The following is a 19,318-nucleotide window of genomic DNA, read 5'->3' as shown; positions in this document are numbered from 1 at the left end:
AAAGGTCAAGTAATCCAACTTAATTGATCAATGCATGAATCCCTTCTATAGTATTCCTAATAAGATATATAGAGATATATAGATATCCATTTCCTAATAAGCTGTTATCTAGCCTCTACTTGTGTGTGTGTGTGTGTGTGTGTGTGTGTGTGTGTGTGTGTATTCAATGATGGAAAACTCATTGTTTCTGTTTGGGAACTGTCTTAGCTTTTGTTAAAAGGAAAATTCTTTCTTTTGTTTAGGCTTTTGCCCTAATTAACAAGGCAAAACTCAGGGGAAAGAATTAAGGGGAGTTTATTAAAATATATAAAAGTAGTGTTGTGCCACAGTTCTTTTATTATCCTGCCTAAGTTTCCCTGAATTGTTCGGCTCAATCCTGCACCACCACCCCTTCCTCCTTATCATGATGATCCAGATAAGGAGAAAGGTCTTCTATCTTAGTACATCATCAGAATATTAGGTACCTCTCCCCATTCTGTAATCCCAATTATCAAATGTCCCCCATGCCTCCCCTCACTATGTCAGAACCAGATTGTGAGTCCCATGTTCCTGCTCTCAGTACCCTGACTCCACCCCTGTCTTGGTCTACCCTTTGTATCTGAGCCACGGGTATATATGTCATTGAGAACTCTCATTGTTTGCTGGATTCTTGGAAACGATAGTCTCATTCAGCCCTGGGACCAAACCATGGATCCATTTGGTCTCAGTAAATCTCTCCCTTTCAAATAAATTATTAAATATTCTCTAATCTCTATCTTGCCTTAGTTTCTCCAGCATTACATTTTGAAGGCTTTCCAGCGAGATATTAGAAAATGAAAGCAGAAGTAGAGATTAGAGACCTTTGGATCACCACCTTGGGCCTCAGGGCAGCTGGAAATCTGAGTTCTTGGCCTGGAGAGGCTGGCTCTTTGGATTTGTTTCCAGAGTCTCTAGGGAAAAGAGCAGTTTCAACCATGCCCAATGGTGGACACCTTCATTTCTGCCAAATGTCTGTTTTATGACATAATCTGATCTGTTTACCTATTCTTTCTGTCTGTGATAGCATCTGGATTCTCAGAATAATAAAATGCTGACGGGCATTAAATTCTGAGAAGGATATCAACAGGATGCTGGATGATGTCCTCTGGTTTGGGTGTCTTCTAAGACACATCTGCTCTGATCTGATTCTGAGTGCCATTTTGGCACTATCTGGTTATATGGGGTTAAATGTTTTATTTAATATTGTAATTGTGCACTCTGTGTGATCTGTGTTCTGTGTGATTTGTCTATCTGTTCTGTTGGTTAAGAGCTCTGCTAAAGTTTTAAGAACAGTAATTAAGAAATTTGGGAATTGGTTATTTCAATTTTGTAGCTGTACTTAGTATAAAATTTGCTTGTGATTTTAAACTTTTGTTTATTTGTTGCACTAATTCGTAAGTATTTTAAACTGATTGACAGTTTTTTTTTTCCCTTTGGAACAGGTTTTCAAAGCCTGCTAGAGTAAAGAGCAATAAAACCTTATCTGATTGAAACTCAGGCAGGAGAAAACATTTGATTAGGAATTTTATGATGATTCTGAAATTGTGGGAAATAATTTTACTATTACCTGTGCATGCTAGATTTGTTTATTCTGAGTATAAAATCTTGGAATTTGTTTGAATACTAAAACCTTTATTACTAAAGAAGAAAAAAAGAGAGAGAGAGAGAGAGAGAGAGAGAGCTGTCTTTTCAGAAGGCTCCAATTCTGGCCAAAGTTGGAGCTTAGGAAAAATCCTTTGGGAATAATGGCCATGTGGGGCCAGAGAGAGAGAAAGAAACTATGCTTTTTAGTGAAATTCATTATTTGAAATATGATAGCAAAAGCAGCTTTATATTATTGGGAATTTAAAGCTTTATTTGATTGGATTATAAGTTAAAATATAGGTTATTAAAACAAAATGCCAGTAGCTTACCTTAGGGGAAGTCATGTTTGTATCTCCCTACTCAGATGGTATGTTGCTTTCTAGAAGTATTGGGTAATTTGTAAACTGAGTTATGCCTTAAAAATTTGTCAGCTCTGTTGGGCATATGTATAAGTTTTATGAAATTTGGTTTAAAGTTATTTGCGAATTTAAAGTTTAAAGTTTAAAAAAGTGATTTAAAGACAAGGGACAAGAAAGATTCATTTGCAAAAGCAATTAATAGTTTAAATGGAACATCTAGTATTGGTTTGGGAGTGTTTAAAATATGTGGAAAAGGTTTGAGCAAGTAGGCATTGGGAGGAGAGAGACAGGGATGGGACAGGAAGAGATAAGAGAAGGAGAAGAGAGAGGAAAATGGCTTTCCAGAAATAAGGAACAAAAAGGCACAAACCCCTAGTAAATTTGCCTTGGGAAAGGAGATATCCCATGAGGTTGGGGCCTGTCTTTAGCTTGCAGATTGGTTCCTGGGGGAATTGGCACCCTAAAAATCTGTGAGAAGTTGGAGTTGGGAAGCATTGTGGAATGGGGGAAGGGTGACCACGTGGAAAGGGGCCTTGTCAGGTGATCTAATCTCCCTCCCCCCATTAAGTATGGTGGCTTTTTAACAAATTGCAGCTCCTTGCTGGTTCAAACATTAGTTGCTTCTACTGTTTAAAGGAACAGCCTACATGGTATTAATAACTGAATGTTTTATTTTTATTTTTCAAGTCTATAGCTGCTCTAAGAAGTTTATTGGAACTGTAAGTTTTTTTTTAATTATAACTTTTTTGACAAAACATATGAATGGGTAAATTTTTTTTTTACAACATTATCCCTTGCACTCACTTCTGTTCTGACTTTTCCCTTCCCTCTCTCTACCTCCTCCCTTAGATGGCAGGCAATCTTATACATGTTAAATATGTTATAGTATATCCTAGATACGACATGTGTGCAGAACCATACAGTTCTCTTGTTGCACAAGAAGAATTGGATTCAGAAGGTTAAAAATAACCTGGGAAGAAAAACAAAAATGCAAGAAGTCCACATTCATTTCCTTCTCTTGGGTGTAGCTGATTCTGTCCATCATTGATCAATTGGAACTGAATTATATCTTCTCTTTCTCAAAGATATCCACTTCCATCAGAATACATCCTCATACAGTATTGTTGTTGAAGTGTATAATGATCTCCTGGTTTTGCTCATTTCACCCAGCATCAGAACTATAAGTTTTCTGAAAGCAATTTATTTCTACTAAGATATCTACTAAGATTTGCTGTCTTCAACAAATTAATGTTTATTTAAGTGCATAATGGTTTCCTTGGTTAAGGAATATGGTCATAAATGTGATCTATAATTTGGTAAGGCTATTTCTAAAAGTTTAATTGATATTTTTAAAGAATCTTTCAGATTCTTTTATGTGGAATTGAGCATTCTATATAAGTTTAATTGATTGTATCCTAAGATTATGCCCATCATTTAAAGGACTTCTGAAAATAATAGTTTTTCTTTGTCCTTTTGAAAATGTTTCTGTTCTGGACAATATGCAATTTGGAATATTTGTCTATGTATTGGGTATTTCAAAGCAAAATGATTTGTATATATAATGTTCACTTGTGAAACTGTCTACTTAGATATGAAAGAAATGAACTTACTGAGAAATTCTTACTGTTATAAATATAAGGTTATGGTAAATATCTGTTTAGGATTTATCTGAAACTTTGGTTAATGGGATTTGTTATTGGAAGTAAAATTTCTTGGGCTTATAGTTAATGCTATATGGAAGTTTTAAAGCTCTACCCTCTGACAGTTAGTGGGACAATTAACTGGAGTAAAAATGAATTAAAGCTATTTTATCCTGTATATGCTGAAAGTTGAGTTTTAACTGCTTATATTATAGTTGTGTCCTTGCATTTTTTTCCTCCTGTGACTGATTTCTATCATCAGAGCAATGGTCAATAGAAACTGTTAATGCAATTCAATTATGTCATACCTTGCTATTTCCAATCTGGTTATATGTAATCATTATATCTTAAATACTTGGGCAAATAAGCATTTAGCCTGATCACCTATCTGTTACTGGATATTGTGTTTATGATATTCAAGTGGTTTTTTTAAAAAAGTTTCCAACTAATGAGAGGACAATTAACAGTGGTCTGTGAGACTTAACTGCTATTTATTTGGGACTATAGCTGACAGGCATTTGCCTATCCTGTTAAGCAAACTCATCTCTTCGCAAAGGAAGCTGCTGACTCCTCACTTTTTGCAGCAGTCTGGTGAACCAAGTCTTTCTATCTCAGACTATTCTTTCTTGTTCTAGATTTTGGTCAAATTACAGATAGTGACTTGCTTCTGGGATCAGCTTTGATTGACAGCACTTCACACCACATGTTTCCCCTGCATGGACTGAGAGAGTCTCCTGCCAGTGCCCAGCCTGAAGCAGTTTTGAATGAGGCTTCGTCCCTTTCCCCTGATGGACTGAAAAGAGGGAATTTGGGAATCCTGATTGGGTCATTACTGTATGTTTAAGATTTGGGATGGAATTTGTTAAACTTGTGTAACTATTATTGTTATGTTTGAGAGATTTTTAGGAAACTTACTGTACTAGTCTGTTATATAATAGGAATTTTGATTCACTCTTGGGATTTATATGTGGTATGGTTATTTGGATCATTTAAGGGAGGAAGAGATAGGAAATTGGGAAAATAAAATACCTGAAAGAATGGGAATCCTATTCACTTTGCCTTAGGCACTTCTGCCTCCCCCGCTGTCTCACTAGTTCAGATTGATGATTTGCTGGTTATGCTTTAACTTTGAAATCCTTTATTTTGTTGGAATTGCCTTGGCAGATTCAGTTTTGGGGATTCTTTTTTAGAAACAACCAAAAATCATACACCTGTCTTGGGACTGGCAGTCTCTCTGATCTAGTTATCCATTTCTGTAACCCCAGTTTCTTAATTAGTATTTTAGCATTCTCAAAGGATCTTGAAGTTTGGTTTCAGAGTTGCCTGCCTTGATCTAATTGTGCATAATCTGCTCAGAAATCTGGATCCTAGTAGCAGCTCCTGTTCGATTGAGAGGGAACAGGTGGAGCTACTCCAAACCTCTTTTTCCCCCTTTTGGAGTCCCTGAGAGATTTGGGGTACCCCTCTTAGGATGGGCAGCAGGACTGTCTTGAGCACTGCTACTCCCTATATAAGCAGAGACTTAGTTAAATGCACAAATGACCACAGACCTTAACTCACAGTGAACTGTCCATCTCAAACTGAATTCTCTGGCTGAGATGGTGCCCCTACTGCAGAGGACTTGACATGCTAGCAACAGGGAGCCTTTGTACTGTTGATTAACTCTGGGGTTATCAGGGAGAGACTTGTCCGTGCCATAAGTCCTTTCATTTTTCTAGTTTTATTTTGGCTTATTTGCTTTATATAGAGTTGGTCAAAATTATGGTGTTAAGACCTATCTAGAGGAAGATAACTCAATGATTTGAATATACAGATGAAAGAGAGTGTGAAATGTTGTGCCACAGTTCTCTTTTATTATCCTGATTCAGTTTCCCTAATTGTCCTGACTCAAGTTTCCCTAAATTATCCTACCTCAGTTTCCCTGAATTGTTCTGCTCAATCCTGCACCACCAGCCCTCCCTCCTTATCATGATGCTCCAGATAAGGAGAAAGACCTTCTATCTTAGATATCATCAGAATGTTGGATGCCTTCTCCCCATTCTGTAATCCCAATTAGCAGATGTCCTCCATGCCTATTCTCATCCTATCAGAACCATATTGTGAATCCCATGTTCCTGCTCTCAGTACTCTGACTCCGCTCCTGCCTCAGTTTACCCCGTTTCTGAGCCACTTGTATAGATGTCATTGAGAACTCTCATTGTTTGCTGGATTCTTGAAGACGATAGTTTCATTCAGCCATGGGACCAAACCATGGATCCCTTTGGTCTGAGTAAATCTCTCTCCCTTTCAAATAAATTATTAAATTCTCTAATCTGTATCTTGCTGGAGAAACTCAGCAAGAGTTTCAAGATGCTATCAGCTGTTATTGATAACTTTCATAATAAGATAAAGACAATTCAGACAGGACTAGGTCAGCAAAAGGGGATGGGCCATTGAATTTCATTTCCTAATTATCTGAACATGTTGTTTAACAGGTATAAACAGGTGACTTGCTGAATAACAGGTAATACAAAAGAGTGAGTGATGCCTTGTCCAACAAAGTCTCCCTCAACACAACCTCCTCTAACACTGATTGACAAACAAGGCTGAGAACAATGGGTTACTAAATCAGCATAAGTTTTAGTACTTCTATGAACTCAAATATACCTCCCTGGAAATTCCACACATTTATCACACAGTTGGTTTATTTATAATTTTCAGTAAACATGGTCTTTTTTTCATTTCAGCTGTCATTATACCAAATCTTTCCAATCTAATTGTACAGTTGATTCCCACCACTCCCCCACCCAGTTCAGGACTTTATATTTTTGGCATTTTATCTTATGTGTTTCACTTCACTGTTCCCGTGTACCATGGTCATTATATATCTTAAATCTGTCATCACATATTCCTCTTTGCTTTATTTCATCTGAAATACTGATTTAAATCCCTTCTTTGGCCATACAAATCATTGGCAAAAATGTTGAATAGGGCAGGGTAAGGCTATTTAGCTTAAGGCCAATCTGATGGGACTACTTTTTTTTTAAAAAATTCACTAAATGGTACTTTGAATAGGTTAAAAAACAGATCTTCCTTTTACTGAAATTCATTCTGTAACAAACAACAAGGTACCAAGGCATAAAATACTTTCTGACTTTGGATTACTTTGGATAATTGTGGACAAGAAAGGGTTTTACTGCAAATTCAAAAAAATCTTATTTCTGTACAAGGAGATCACCAACTGATAAAAACTGTAAAAAGGAAGAGAATTAAGTCCCCAACTAACCTTATTATCATCCATGACGGTGTTTAGGGATTCAATCCACATGGGATCTATATCCCCATCCAGAACAATCCATTTGGGGCCTTGATGAGTTATGTTAGCCAGGTCTCGCATTATGGTGGAAAAAAGTCCTGTGTGATAACAGAACTTAATTTAGTTAGCCTTATTTTCAATATATGAAACATTACATTCTTCAAAAAAAGGAAATTGTATTAAGGTCAATCAATAAGCATTTATTAAGCACTGTTTTGTGCTAACAATTGTGGTAAGTATAGGGGATACAAATACAAAATGAAATTATCTCTCCTCAAAGAGTTTATATTGCTGTTGGGGAAGTTGTTGTTCAGTTATTTCAGTTACATCTGACTCTTTATTACCCCAAATGGGGTTTTCATGGCAGACAAACTTCAGTGCTTTCCTATGTTATTTTCCAGTTCATTTTACAGATGGGGAAAGTAAGGTAAACAGAGTTAAGGAATTTGCCCAGGGTCATACAGCTAGTAAGTGCTTTGAGATTTGAACTCAGGCATTCCTGACTCTAGGTTTGCCACCATCTAGCTATTGTGGAAGGCAGCATATATAACACTAGTAAAAACATAAAAGATAGAAGGTCATGGGGAGGAGCACCTGCAGCTTGGAAGATGAGATAAGGTTTCATACAGGAGAAGCTTGAATGAATCTTGAATGTAAATTTTTTTCCTAGTTTATTACTTCCCTTCTTACCTTGTCTGCATTGGTTTTGTTTGTATAAAAACTTTTTAACTTAATATAATCAAAATTATTTTGCTTTTAATAATGTACTCAAGTTCTTCTTTGATCACAAATTCCTTCCTTCACAGATCTTAAAAGGTAAACTATCCTTTGTTCTTCTAATTTGCTTATACCATCACTCTAAGTCTAAGTAGAAAAGAATAGAGAGAAGGGAACTCAGTCTGGAGTCCTGAGGAACATCCACAGTTATGAGATGTGATATGATGATGCAGCAAAGTGGCCAGAGAGTGAATGGCCAGAGAGATGGGTAAAGAATCAAAAAAGAGAAATGCCACAAAAATTCAGAGAAGAAATTGGGGTCAGTATTGTCTAAAGCTGCAGAAAGGCTTAGGGTGGTGGGTGAGTGATACAGTTTATAAGTTGTTTCACCTGGAATCAATCAGGAAGACATATTCAAAAGCTAGCCATAGGCACTTACTAGCTGTATGACTTTGGGCAAGTCATTTATCCCAATTGCCTCAGTTTCCTGATCTGTAAAATGGGGATAATTGATGAAGTCTAGATATGGGGTACCTAAGTGAAATTAGGGTTTAACTGAGGTCTAGTGGCAGGTTCGGGGTACAGGGAGTCAAATGGATCTCCCCTGCAACCCGCTTTGGATTCGCCACAAGGATATGTAGTTAAATGAAGTCTAGTAGCAGCGCGAGAGTTCCCAATAAAGGAATTTATTGGCCCGAAAAGCTAGATTGATAAAAGAGGTTTATTATATATAGGTAAGGAAATAGTGAAAATAGAGATAAGGATGACACTGGAAACAGGATTTCAGTGGACAGAGATTCCTGGCTGGCATATTTGGAACCTCTGCAAAGAGAGGATTCCAGCTTAACTCTTTTATAATGAGAGATTCAGCTGGAGGGGCCTGTGGGTGGAATCCCAAGTTGGCTCAGATCCAGGTGGGGCTACAACAGGCTCGGATCTTCTATTGGAATTTAAAGGGACCAGGATTTATGAATCAAAAGGTCCCGGATTGATAATGTATCAACTAGGAAGGGTTGGGAATCAGGAATAAATCAATTCTTAAAGGGACATCATAATCACAGTATTTACACATATTAATTGATCCTGAGGATCAAATGAGTTAATATTTGTAAATCATTTTGCAATGATGCAATGATAGAATGTCAGTCATGCTATTATTATTGATATAATAAGGATGAACCTTGAGAAAAGAGCATTGAGTTTAGTAATCAAGAGATCACTGGTAACTTGGAAAGAATAGTTTCAGTTGAATGATCAGGGTCCTGGAATGATCAATTTAGAACTAGAAAAGATATTAGTTGATTTTACAGATGAGGAAATAAAGGCCTAAAGAGCTTAATTGCCTAGCATCACACAGAAAAGACAAGAGTCAGAATTTGACCTCAAATCCAGAAGTCTGATCACTATACTATGATCTCATGCTTTTTGGAAGTCATATTGTAAAGATCTGAGAAGGAATTTTGAAAGGGAAGGCAAGTGGAAGCAGCAAATGTAAACAACCTTTTCTAGGAATTTGGCTTTTAGATCTAGGATGATAACTTGAAATAAGATCCATGAGGATTTTTTGGAAAGCCATGGGCATATTTGTAACAGTTAAGAGTTTTCAGTAATTAGGGAAAGATTGAAGATTAGAGAGAGGTGGGTGGGTAGGGGAAGGGATCTGTTAGAGAAGATAAAAAGGGATGAAGTATACATGTAAAGGGGATAGCCTTGGACAACAGAACCCGTGATGGATCACCTACCTTAGTAACTTTCTAGTCATTCATTCAACAATATGAGATATTTGACTATGGGGAGTTTATGTTTTAGGAGGGAAATGATATAATCAAATATTATGTTTTTTAGATACATTATATATTAAGTATAATACCAATCACAATGTAGTAAGTTTACAAGTATAAAGTATCATGAGATCAAATGAGAGAGAAATAGTTTCCAATTGAGAAGATTAGTTTTGTAGAAGTGACATTTTGATGAAGTTCGGCACAGGGCAGAGAGTAGTGGGAACCCCTTTTGGTTGGCGCAGGTCCTTTGTAAAAGAATTAATGAACCTAAAAAGTTTATTGGCACTGAGAAGTCATCCTTTGCTAGGAGATTAACTTCCTCAGTGGCAAAGTCCTGACAGAAAAAAGAGTTCTAGTAGAGGAGTCCTGGCAGAAAGGGAAACAAGGGGTGTAGAGAAATCCTGGCAGAAAGATAAAGAGGGGTTAACATTGAGTAAAGGGTGTCTTCTCAGTGGGCAGGGAGTCCTCACAGATGGTTATGTCAAGGAAAGAGAGAGGTTCCTTAGTATGCATTGTCCTGCTTTAGCCCTCTGCAAAGAATTGAAGGAGCAGATGCCTATTTTATCCTGGCTGGGAGCTGGGGGCATTTTGAGTTGAAATCAGATGAGATCTTCGAATTTAATAGAAGTTTCAATTAAATGAGATTACTGTCTTCAGGCCTAGATTTCTAGTAGAATTGGGACAGCTTAAAAGGAGTGATTCTGAGCCAATTTTCAGCTCAATAGAGATGGATAGAAATCTAGATCTCCAGCTAAATAAGGCCACTTAACTTAAAGCTAAGAAGGAGTGGTCCTGGACTCAACTAGTCCCATCAACAGAATGAAACCACTTTATTTTGATTCCCTGGGACAGGTCTTTCACAGAGGCAAGAGTTCGAGGAGAATTTCTCCTCTTCCAAGAGTTTCTCAAACATTTCACCTCATGGTCCCCCCTTCCCCCAAGTCAGGACAGTATCAGGGTTCCCCCATCAATTTGAGCAGGACTTTAGTGAACAGACCACTTGCTGTTCCCTAAACTTAGCATTTCATTTCCAGCTTGGTACCTTTCTATGGGCTTTCTCTCATTGCTGGAATTCATTCTAGCCTCACTCAACTTTGCCATTTAAAATCCTTGTTTGGCTTCAAGGCTTAGTTAATAAGATTGTCACTTCCCATGGGAGATTTTTCCTTGATTTCCCTATTGGTTTTCTTTCTCTTCTCAAATTATCTTCTACTTACTTATTTATAGGTAATAATCTCCAGTGGAACATAGAGGTGGTACAGTATTATCAGTCCTGAATAACCTGAGTTCAAATCCAACCTCAAGAATTTACTAATTGTACGACATTGGGCAAGTCACTGAAATTTTGCCTCATTTCCTCACCTATAAAAGGGAATAACAATAATCCTACCTCACTGCATTGTTGTGAAGATTGAATGAAATGATCGTTTTAAAGTACTTAGCACTTATAACTATTTTGTTGTAGTTATTATTGTGATCTTTTTCAAAGTCATTTAGACTATGAGCTCCTTAAATGGAGGAACTCTTTTGCCTTTCTTTTTATCCTTGCTGCTTTGCCCAGTACCTAGAAGGTATTTAGTAAATACTCATTGACTGACTGAAGGATGGATAGGTCTATATGGAAACAGTGGTTAGGGCTTCAAATTCCAGCCTGGATTTTATTCTGTAGGCAGTGAGGAGCAATTGAATTCTTTGACGAGGGTAATCCATTCATAACTGTAGCGAATGACCCATGTCTCAATGGATCCGTAGTATTTTCCTTCAATAATATATAATATATAGTAAGTGTAGCTAGCTATTCAAGCAGCAATCACTGGAAGGAAGCTCATTGGTTTTTACCATCTTTCCATTCTCTTGTAGCAGGATTAATGATGCCAAAGAGTTCATCACATGTGACTGCTTTAGGATCAAGATCCACTGCAACAGCTTTTCTTTTCATGTTCAGATAGGTCTTATTGAGGGATTTCAAGACCTGAGAAGAAATAGATGGACAAGTGATTAATTATACATTGAACCTTTCATAATTTTGGTAAGGGACCAAATTTGTCTTAGTCCACAAAGGGACTAAAGATAAGAAGCATCTTTTAACAGACACCAGTAAATAATAATCCACACAAATGCAACAAAGTGTCGGCATAGACAATCCAACCAATAGATAATTTCAAATCATTGGCTGGGGAAGAGGGGTATTTATCTGACTTTTAAAAAGTGGTTAACTTTTCTACTTCTACTTACTTTCCCCAGTTTACACCAATTATGGCAAGGGAAGGAATATTGAAGTATATCAGATGGCAAAGAAGAAGCCAATTTATAATTTAAACTTTGCTGCTAATAATCCACATGTAGCAAAATACTAAAATATGCATGTTACACATTTTTACAGTAGCAAGGACTGAAAACAAAGTGGATGCTCATTAGTTGGTGAATAGTTGAACAATTATGATTTATTATTGCAGTATAATAGGATTGCATCACCAGAAATTATGAATATAATGAATTCAGGGAAACAAATATGAACTGACACAGAAGGAGATAAATGGGATCAGAGAAATGATATACATAATGATTGAAACATTATAAATGAAAAGAATGATATGAGCTAAAATATGAGTAATTGTGATACCTAGACTTGGGCCCATAGTGGAGAAGAAGAAGACTGGAAGGGGAAGAATGCTGCATACACTGTCAGATGTGGCCACTCAGTTCCAGGACCCGGGGAGCTGGGGAGCATGTAGTGGGGGAAGGAAGGTAAAGAGTCTATATCCAGAAATGACAATGGTATCAAAACCAAAGCTATCCCCCAAAAGTTATTTAATTAAAAAAAAAAAAGAATGATAAAGGAAAATGGAAGTCCATTAAAAGCAATTCTTATGTTAAGTGAGTCAAATGAAAAAAGAGATGTTATCTTTTCAGATTCATTAGAAACACACATAAAATGAAACCCAACATATTTCAAATCTTACACTGATTAGAATGCGTAAGTATACACCTCAACTGTGCCACTGCTCTAGGTATTCTGTAAACTTGTTAGTGGAAGTCTCTACAAAGAAATACTTTGCCAGGACAAACTCAGGCCATCCCACCAATAAACCAGGAACTAGAGTCATAACAAGTAATGCTTGCACCCTTGGAAAGTACCACAAATTGCACCTAAGGTAAGGACAATATCATCCTCTCTCTTTCCTGGTTTGAGCTAAAGATCTCCTTTAATTATGAGTATTCTCTAATGTAAAGGGCTGAAACGCTGAGTTGATGCACTGAGGTCAGACAACCGAGCACTTAAGGCTTTACCAGTTGGGCAAAACTCTATTAGCATATGCTGGGGAAATGGCCCTATTCTGTGCTGGTTCAATCTTTTGGTGTATACAGAGAATTGTGGAAAGGATTAGAGAGTGGAGTAAGACAAGCCAGAGTCACTTTGGCGGTAGAGTAAGAGAAGGAAGATTGGGGAGATCCTGCATCCAACCTGTTCACTTCTACCCCTAAAGACCAAGAATAAAGACCAAGGACTTTTGCTTATCCTGACTCTGGCTGATTCTAAGGCGTCCAGGGTGCTAACTTGGTCTTCGTACTCTAGTACAATCTAATCTGTAATTTCTGTTTGCTGTTTTTCTTCAATGAATTCAATTCAATAAATAAATTAGCTTACTTGATATATTAGCTATTTATTGTTATGCCTTAGTTTCTCTGAATTGTTCTGCCTCAGTTTCCCTGGTAGCAATCCCCCTTCCTAACCATTAAGACTTGAGATAATTAGCACTGGGAGCCCTGGCTACTCTAGCATTCCAAGGAGTCATAAAACTTCAGATGGCTTATCTCAGATGTTTGGGCATATCTTTTTGGTCTCAGACATGGTGTCTCCTACCTTCTTCCCTCCCAACTTATCAGAATTTGTGATCCTTCCTCCTTATCCCCAACCTGTCAGAATTGAATTTATTATCCTTTCCTGGAGTTCCTGATCACCAGTGCTCTACCCACTCTTGCCTTTGTTTCCTTGATCGCTGAGTCTTATGAGAGTTAGATGCTTTGAGACAAGAGTCCTATCCACCCTACTGGGTGGATCCTGTTTGGCTGCCAGTCAAACTCTCTCTCTAATAAAATAATTAAAACCCTCTCTAATCTCTAGCTTGCTTCAGTTTCTCCAGCTCTATATTTATGATGATCTTTTATGTAACCAGTGTTTCATAAGAAGTTAAATTGGTAAGTGTAAGCTAAAGGCTATCTTTTCCTTTAATAGAGCTTAGAGAAGCAGTTTCTGTTCTGAGACTATCATTTTCTAGGTTAACAAATATAATTGTAGCCCAATATCTCTTTCAGGGAATGGTAAAAAGCATCCAACTTTGGTGGGTCTCCTGAGGTTTTTGAGCCCCTCCAACCCATACTCGTGGTTGGCACGTAAGTGGTTGCTGGCTCTCCTCTACATAGAGAGAGGTGGGTCACTTCTCAGACTGTACTGGTTGGGTCACCCACAAGCCATGTCTATATAGACAACGCAAGTGGGCATATGTATCATACAATCAATGTGAGTCTTCCCTTATCAACATAGATCACAAACTCTCTCCACAGGAGTAGATATCATGAAGTAACATAAGCAAAAAAATCCCAAACAAAGCTGTTGGTCAACTTTTTGATGATGAGCCTCTCTAAATTAAGTTAAGCAGGCCACTGGACCCATAGTTTGGTAGGACCTGGTAGGACATACATTTCATTGGCATTGATTTTGAGGGCCAAGGGTCAACTCTATGGCAAAACAGACAACTTAAAACAAGGAAGAGACCACTTGTCTAAGCAGAAGAAATACTATATAGCATGTAAATGAGTTAAGAACAAGAGAAAAAAAATTCCAGAAGCTATATTTCTGAGGAGCTCAAACATGCATTGAGCCAAATGGACAAGCTGCTAGAAACCCAAAGGTTAAAATTCTGGGGGTAGACAAAAAGAGAAGCTTTTTTTCTTAACAAAGAATTGCCTTCAAGCTAGTCCTACCAAGCAGAAATTCTGTTTGGACCTGGGCCTGAAGTTAGAGGATATGGAAAATAGAGAAAAGTTACTATGTAGGTCAGTGCTGTGGACCTAGAACTAAAGGTTGGTTATAGTAGCTTCTGTGAGGACTGACAGCTGGTTCTGCCTTGGCTTGGGAATGATAACTGAATTTACACATAAGATCTTGATTCTAGAAATAATAGCTAGGAGGTATGGGAATTAATCCAATAAGAGAGAAGAGAGACTAAGAGGGAGCTTTTACCTAAAATGTGCTGAGAAAGCAGGGTTTGACAAGAACTCTTGTGTATCTGTAACTACTCTCTGTTACTTGTTATTGTAACCAAGGTAATGTCACTGTAGGGCTTTATAATGATCATCTACATTCTCTGAAATGAGGCTATTACAGTTTTTGCAGAGAGCTAAGAGAGAAAGAAAAGAGTTGAACTCATTCCATAGATGAATTTTGATTTGGGGACCATAGATAGATGTAGTGGCAGTTAAAAACCAGAAAAGAGTACCAGTAAGACTAGGGAAATGTTCTTGGTGATTCAAGGGGGGAAAGAGAGGATCAGTATTTTAGAGTATGTTAGGATGGTACTTACTCACCCTCAACAAGTAGTGCTATCTAACAAAGAAGATCTATGTCAGTCATGCTACCACAAGGGATTCCCTTTCCTTAGCCACTTCTACAGGGAATTTATTTACTCTTCCTGCCCTACCTCCTCCCAAATTTTTATCCTTTTTATTCTCAGTCCTACCCTCCTTACTGAGGTCAAAATTTAAGAGTTAAGACCAACTTGGAAGTGGGGGGGTAGGGATGAGTGGAGGATGTGAGGAAAAAACCCCATTTTGATATTACAAAAAAAGAGAGAACAGAAGACTATCAAGAGTGTACAAGGAAGAGGGAAGAAATAGAGGAAGTTATTGCTAGATCCCCACTTTAGCTAAAAATCCAATCTCCCATGTCCCATTTACCTGGGATTTACCCGTTCCTGCGTTTCCAATTATAAACACAGAGTGTCTCACTTGAAGTAATTCCTCTAGCTGCACAACCTTCAGCACAAAGTTATCTTCTGCCTGCAACTGTAACTCAATAATACTCTGCTTAATGACCTAGGATGGGCAGAAAAATTAAAGATTTCTCTTATTCAGGAGGCAAAGCATGGAGCAAAAACTACATAAGATCATAAAAAAGTGGCACTATTCTGTCTGCCCCCAAGAAGAAAATATTCTTATAATAAAGGGTTACAAACTTTCTTCCTTCTTCCTTCCTCCAAATTTGAAGAAAAGGGAGTAAGTAGGATTTGAGAATTCACCACAAAGTGATAAGATTAGTCAACTGTTAGGAGTTCAAATGTTGGAGTTTGTTCTTCTCAAGGCACAGCCGGTTTAGAGGCTTAGAGCCCTTCGGATGTCTCCAAATCCAAAGGTTCTGCCCTTCAGCCTCTGCCTCTGCTTTCTTCTGCCTCCAACAGAGATGGAAGATCTCTCTTATCTCCTTCTGGGGAGCCCAGCACCAACTTGCCGCGGAGAGAGGACTTCTGGCGTAGCTCCACTGAAATCCCAAAAGTGTTCTCTGCAGCAGAGTCGTTTCTCTCGAGTCTAGCGCGATCAGCCAGCCAAGAGGAAAAAAGTGTATTCTGCCATAGATCCTTCATCGCTGGCTTTTTATCTGCCTCTTCTGAGAGAATGGGATTATGGGTTTTCTCCCATAGTGCTCTCTGGCCCAATGAGCTTTAAGGGAGGTGTGGACTCCCTTGAAGTTAGAAAGTGTACTTTGTGAAGCTAGCATACTTGTGGAGTCCAATGAGTAAAGGTGGGAACACAAGCCTTGTCTTGATTAGTTCTACTTAGTACCTTGTTTCAGGTTCTGGCCAAAACAACTTCTTGTAAGATTAGATCAACTCTAATTACTTAGCAGTTAGTAAGGATTCCAACAGTCAACTATGGAGATTTTCCCAAGGAATAAATAGCCCACCCTGAGTTGGTATGCTAGTATGTTACAGACATGGGATATTCCCTTCTTAAAGAGCCCTTTCAAAATCTCTTCAGGGAGACACCAACCTGAAGTGTAACTAATATAAATTAAGCTATATAATATAATCTCCTCCTTTAGATGTTTCCTTGCTATTCTTTTTACTTGCTTTACCTATTGCCTAATTAGCTACTTTTTCTAACTTCTCTTATTTAGCCTGAAAGCCATATAAGGTGTCAGAAATGATTTGCCAAGACAACTGAAGGTGAAGATAAACTGAAAGTTAGGTACAATAACCTCCCACTGTTTGAATTCTATAAGTTGATAATTTTGTAGAGCCTGCAAATGATATTATTTATATTTATATCCAAATGGCCCATGGCAGAAAAATGGTTCCTCACCCCTGTTCTAAACCTTCCAACTCCCAAGAAAACATGTCCCTAAGAGTTTTAATCTTCTAAGACCCTACATCCTTAGCCCTCTTTTATTTTTAAACTGTCTTCCTTTTGTCCATTCATTTTCATTATTTCATTTATTTATTACCTCTAACTGACTGATTCTCTACTCTTTCTCTCCATCTCCAACCATTCACCTGAACTAAGTGCCTTTCCAATTGCCTACTGGACATACATAAATATATCTATATTGCCTGGTAACACTTCAAACTCTTGAAAACAAAAATATGTAAAACAACTCATTCTATAGGCTGATAGGTGGCATAGTAGATAAAATATTGGATGTGGAATCCAGCATTCAAGAAGACTTGAATTCAAATTCTGCCTCAGACACTTATTATTGTGTAACTTTGAGTAGTCTCTTAATCCCTATTTGCTTCATCATTTGTAACATAGAGATAATCTACCTCCTACTTGAGAATAAAATGAAATTATATATGTATGAATGGACACACACACACACACACACACACACACACACACACATATATAAAACATGATATAAATGGTAGCAATAGAAATGTATAAAAGCTGGCAAAAAAATGATCTTCCTCTGAAAATCTGCTCCTCTTCCTCTTAACTCTCCTATTTGTTGATGACACTATCCTTTTCCTAGTGACCACAAGTCAAAACATCTCTTTTCTTTATTGCCAATAAATTATAAAGTTCTAGCAAGCCTACCTTTGTAATAGCTATTGTGTTTCCCATCTTTTCTGTTCCTAGTGCCAGGTTCAAGTCTTTATTTCCTCTTATCAACATTGTATTAATCATGTCCTAACCAGTTTTCCTGCTTTTCATTCCTCTTTCTCCAATTAACTGTTCAACTCATTGTCAGAGAACTATAATACACCCAAGGAACAGGTGCTTAGTTAGACATGTCACCCTTCTGCTCAAAAACCTTCAGTGGTTCCCTTTTGACTAGAACACATTTCCAAGTATGTTTTTCAAGGTCTTTCACAATCTTGTTCTAATAATCTTGCTAATCTTATTTTATACAGTCTATTTCCATCTTATTATTTATTTGTGTATATGTTTTATTCTTCTACTACAGGCAAGCTCTTTGAGGGCTGAAATTATGTGACTTTTCAGCTTTGCGTTCTAGCACCTACCATAGTTTTTGCTTTCATATAGTTGGTGAATGAATGAATGAATGGGTAAGTAATAAATATCAAGAAAAAAACAGAAGTTATTTATCCCTATGTTTGCATATGCCATTTAAGTGATAGGAACCAACCAGACTGATGCAGTGTGAAAACAGAAAGAGATGTGAAGATCCCAATTACAATGAGCTGTAGTAAGATTTCTTAGCATCTAGAAATAGCCTTACCTTTTCAAAATTTAAATCGCGTTTTCTAGGAACATCCAAAGCTGGGAACAGATCTCCAATCAGTCCCATAAACACAGGTAAGTCATCTGTTACTATTTTTGGAATATTAAAATCTCTCAATGCTCTCATGAGGACTTGGTCTTCTGCACGGTTGGGATCTCCTCTTTTTAGGGAACCAGCTACTACCAGCACAGATTTGATGGCCCGCAATCCCCAATCATAGTGATCCTACCAAACAGGTCATCAAGAACATCAGCATTGTATACTGAACAACTTTATGTACTCCAGAACTATATCAAAGACTGTGCTTCTGTAACATCTGCCTTCCTCAGTGAGCTTTCTTGCAGCAAATTGCTGCCTCCTTAACAAAACCCAAGAGATTCCCTTATATGTATATACCAATAGGGCATCTGCAAATTTTAAGAAATCTCCTTCTGGGTACCCTCACTACTTTTTTTCAGATCCAGTGCATATTTTAAATCAATTCTACAAATCACATCCTAAGTTCTCAATGGCATAATAGTATCAATAAGCAATAATAACCAGTCCAATAGCATAAGTATTTAATTAGACATAAAACAATATATATTATAAGGAATAATTAAATAGTGGAATCATTTTTTCATACATGTGAACTGGGTATAACTTCTTGAGATGATGAATAAACTTCCCAGGAAGAATTGTTGGTTGGGTGGGTAAACTGTCTCTCTAATACATGGGAAGAGATAAAAAATTGCTAATCATTCAGTCTTCTTTTAGTGTTCTCTCAATAACTACCATGGAGATTTTTTTTCAGTCCTTTGGAAATAACTTTATTTTAAAGCTAGCTCTTGGATTTTTAGTACACTTTGAGTGGAATTAATCACTTGGGTTTCTCTCTTCTGAGTGTACCTGAAGCACCGTATGTCTCATTCAGTAGACAGTAACATACTACATCAGTCTACTTTAATTCTGCTCTCTCCTTAAGTAATATTATTTCCCTTTTCATTCAGAACTCTTCACTATCTTGTTTATCAATGTACTTCTTAAATCATGGTGCCCAGAATGGAACACAATAATCCAAATAGTCAGAGAAGGGTCCTCCTCATACCTGGAAACTATTGCCTTCTTACTTCAGTACAAGCTTTTTTTGACTGCCATGACACATTCCTGATTCATAATGAGCTTGCAATCCACTAAAA

General features: G+C 37.4%; 1 protein-coding gene across 1 annotated transcript in view; it reads right to left on the bottom strand.

Moving 5' to 3' along the window:
* Positions 1-19,318, bottom strand: part of DNAH17 (dynein axonemal heavy chain 17) — a 299,993-nt gene that overhangs the window by 133,109 nt on the left and 147,566 nt on the right. The window contains exons 39-42 of the mRNA XM_051995475.1: positions 18,138-18,365; positions 15,356-15,493; positions 11,237-11,369; positions 6,867-6,994 (exon numbers count right to left, since the gene is read on the bottom strand). Coding sequence (XP_051851435.1) covers positions 6,867-6,994; positions 11,237-11,369; positions 15,356-15,493; positions 18,138-18,365 — 627 coding nt within the window. The remainder of the gene's footprint in view (positions 1-6,866; positions 6,995-11,236; positions 11,370-15,355; positions 15,494-18,137; positions 18,366-19,318) is intronic.

The sequence above is a fragment of the Antechinus flavipes genome, chromosome 4 (assembly GCF_016432865.1).
Source record: "Antechinus flavipes isolate AdamAnt ecotype Samford, QLD, Australia chromosome 4, AdamAnt_v2, whole genome shotgun sequence".
NCBI lineage: Eukaryota > Metazoa > Chordata > Mammalia > Dasyuromorphia > Dasyuridae > Antechinus > Antechinus flavipes.
Note: the sequence above shows the minus strand (reverse complement) of the source record. Positions and strands in the feature narration are given on the sequence as shown.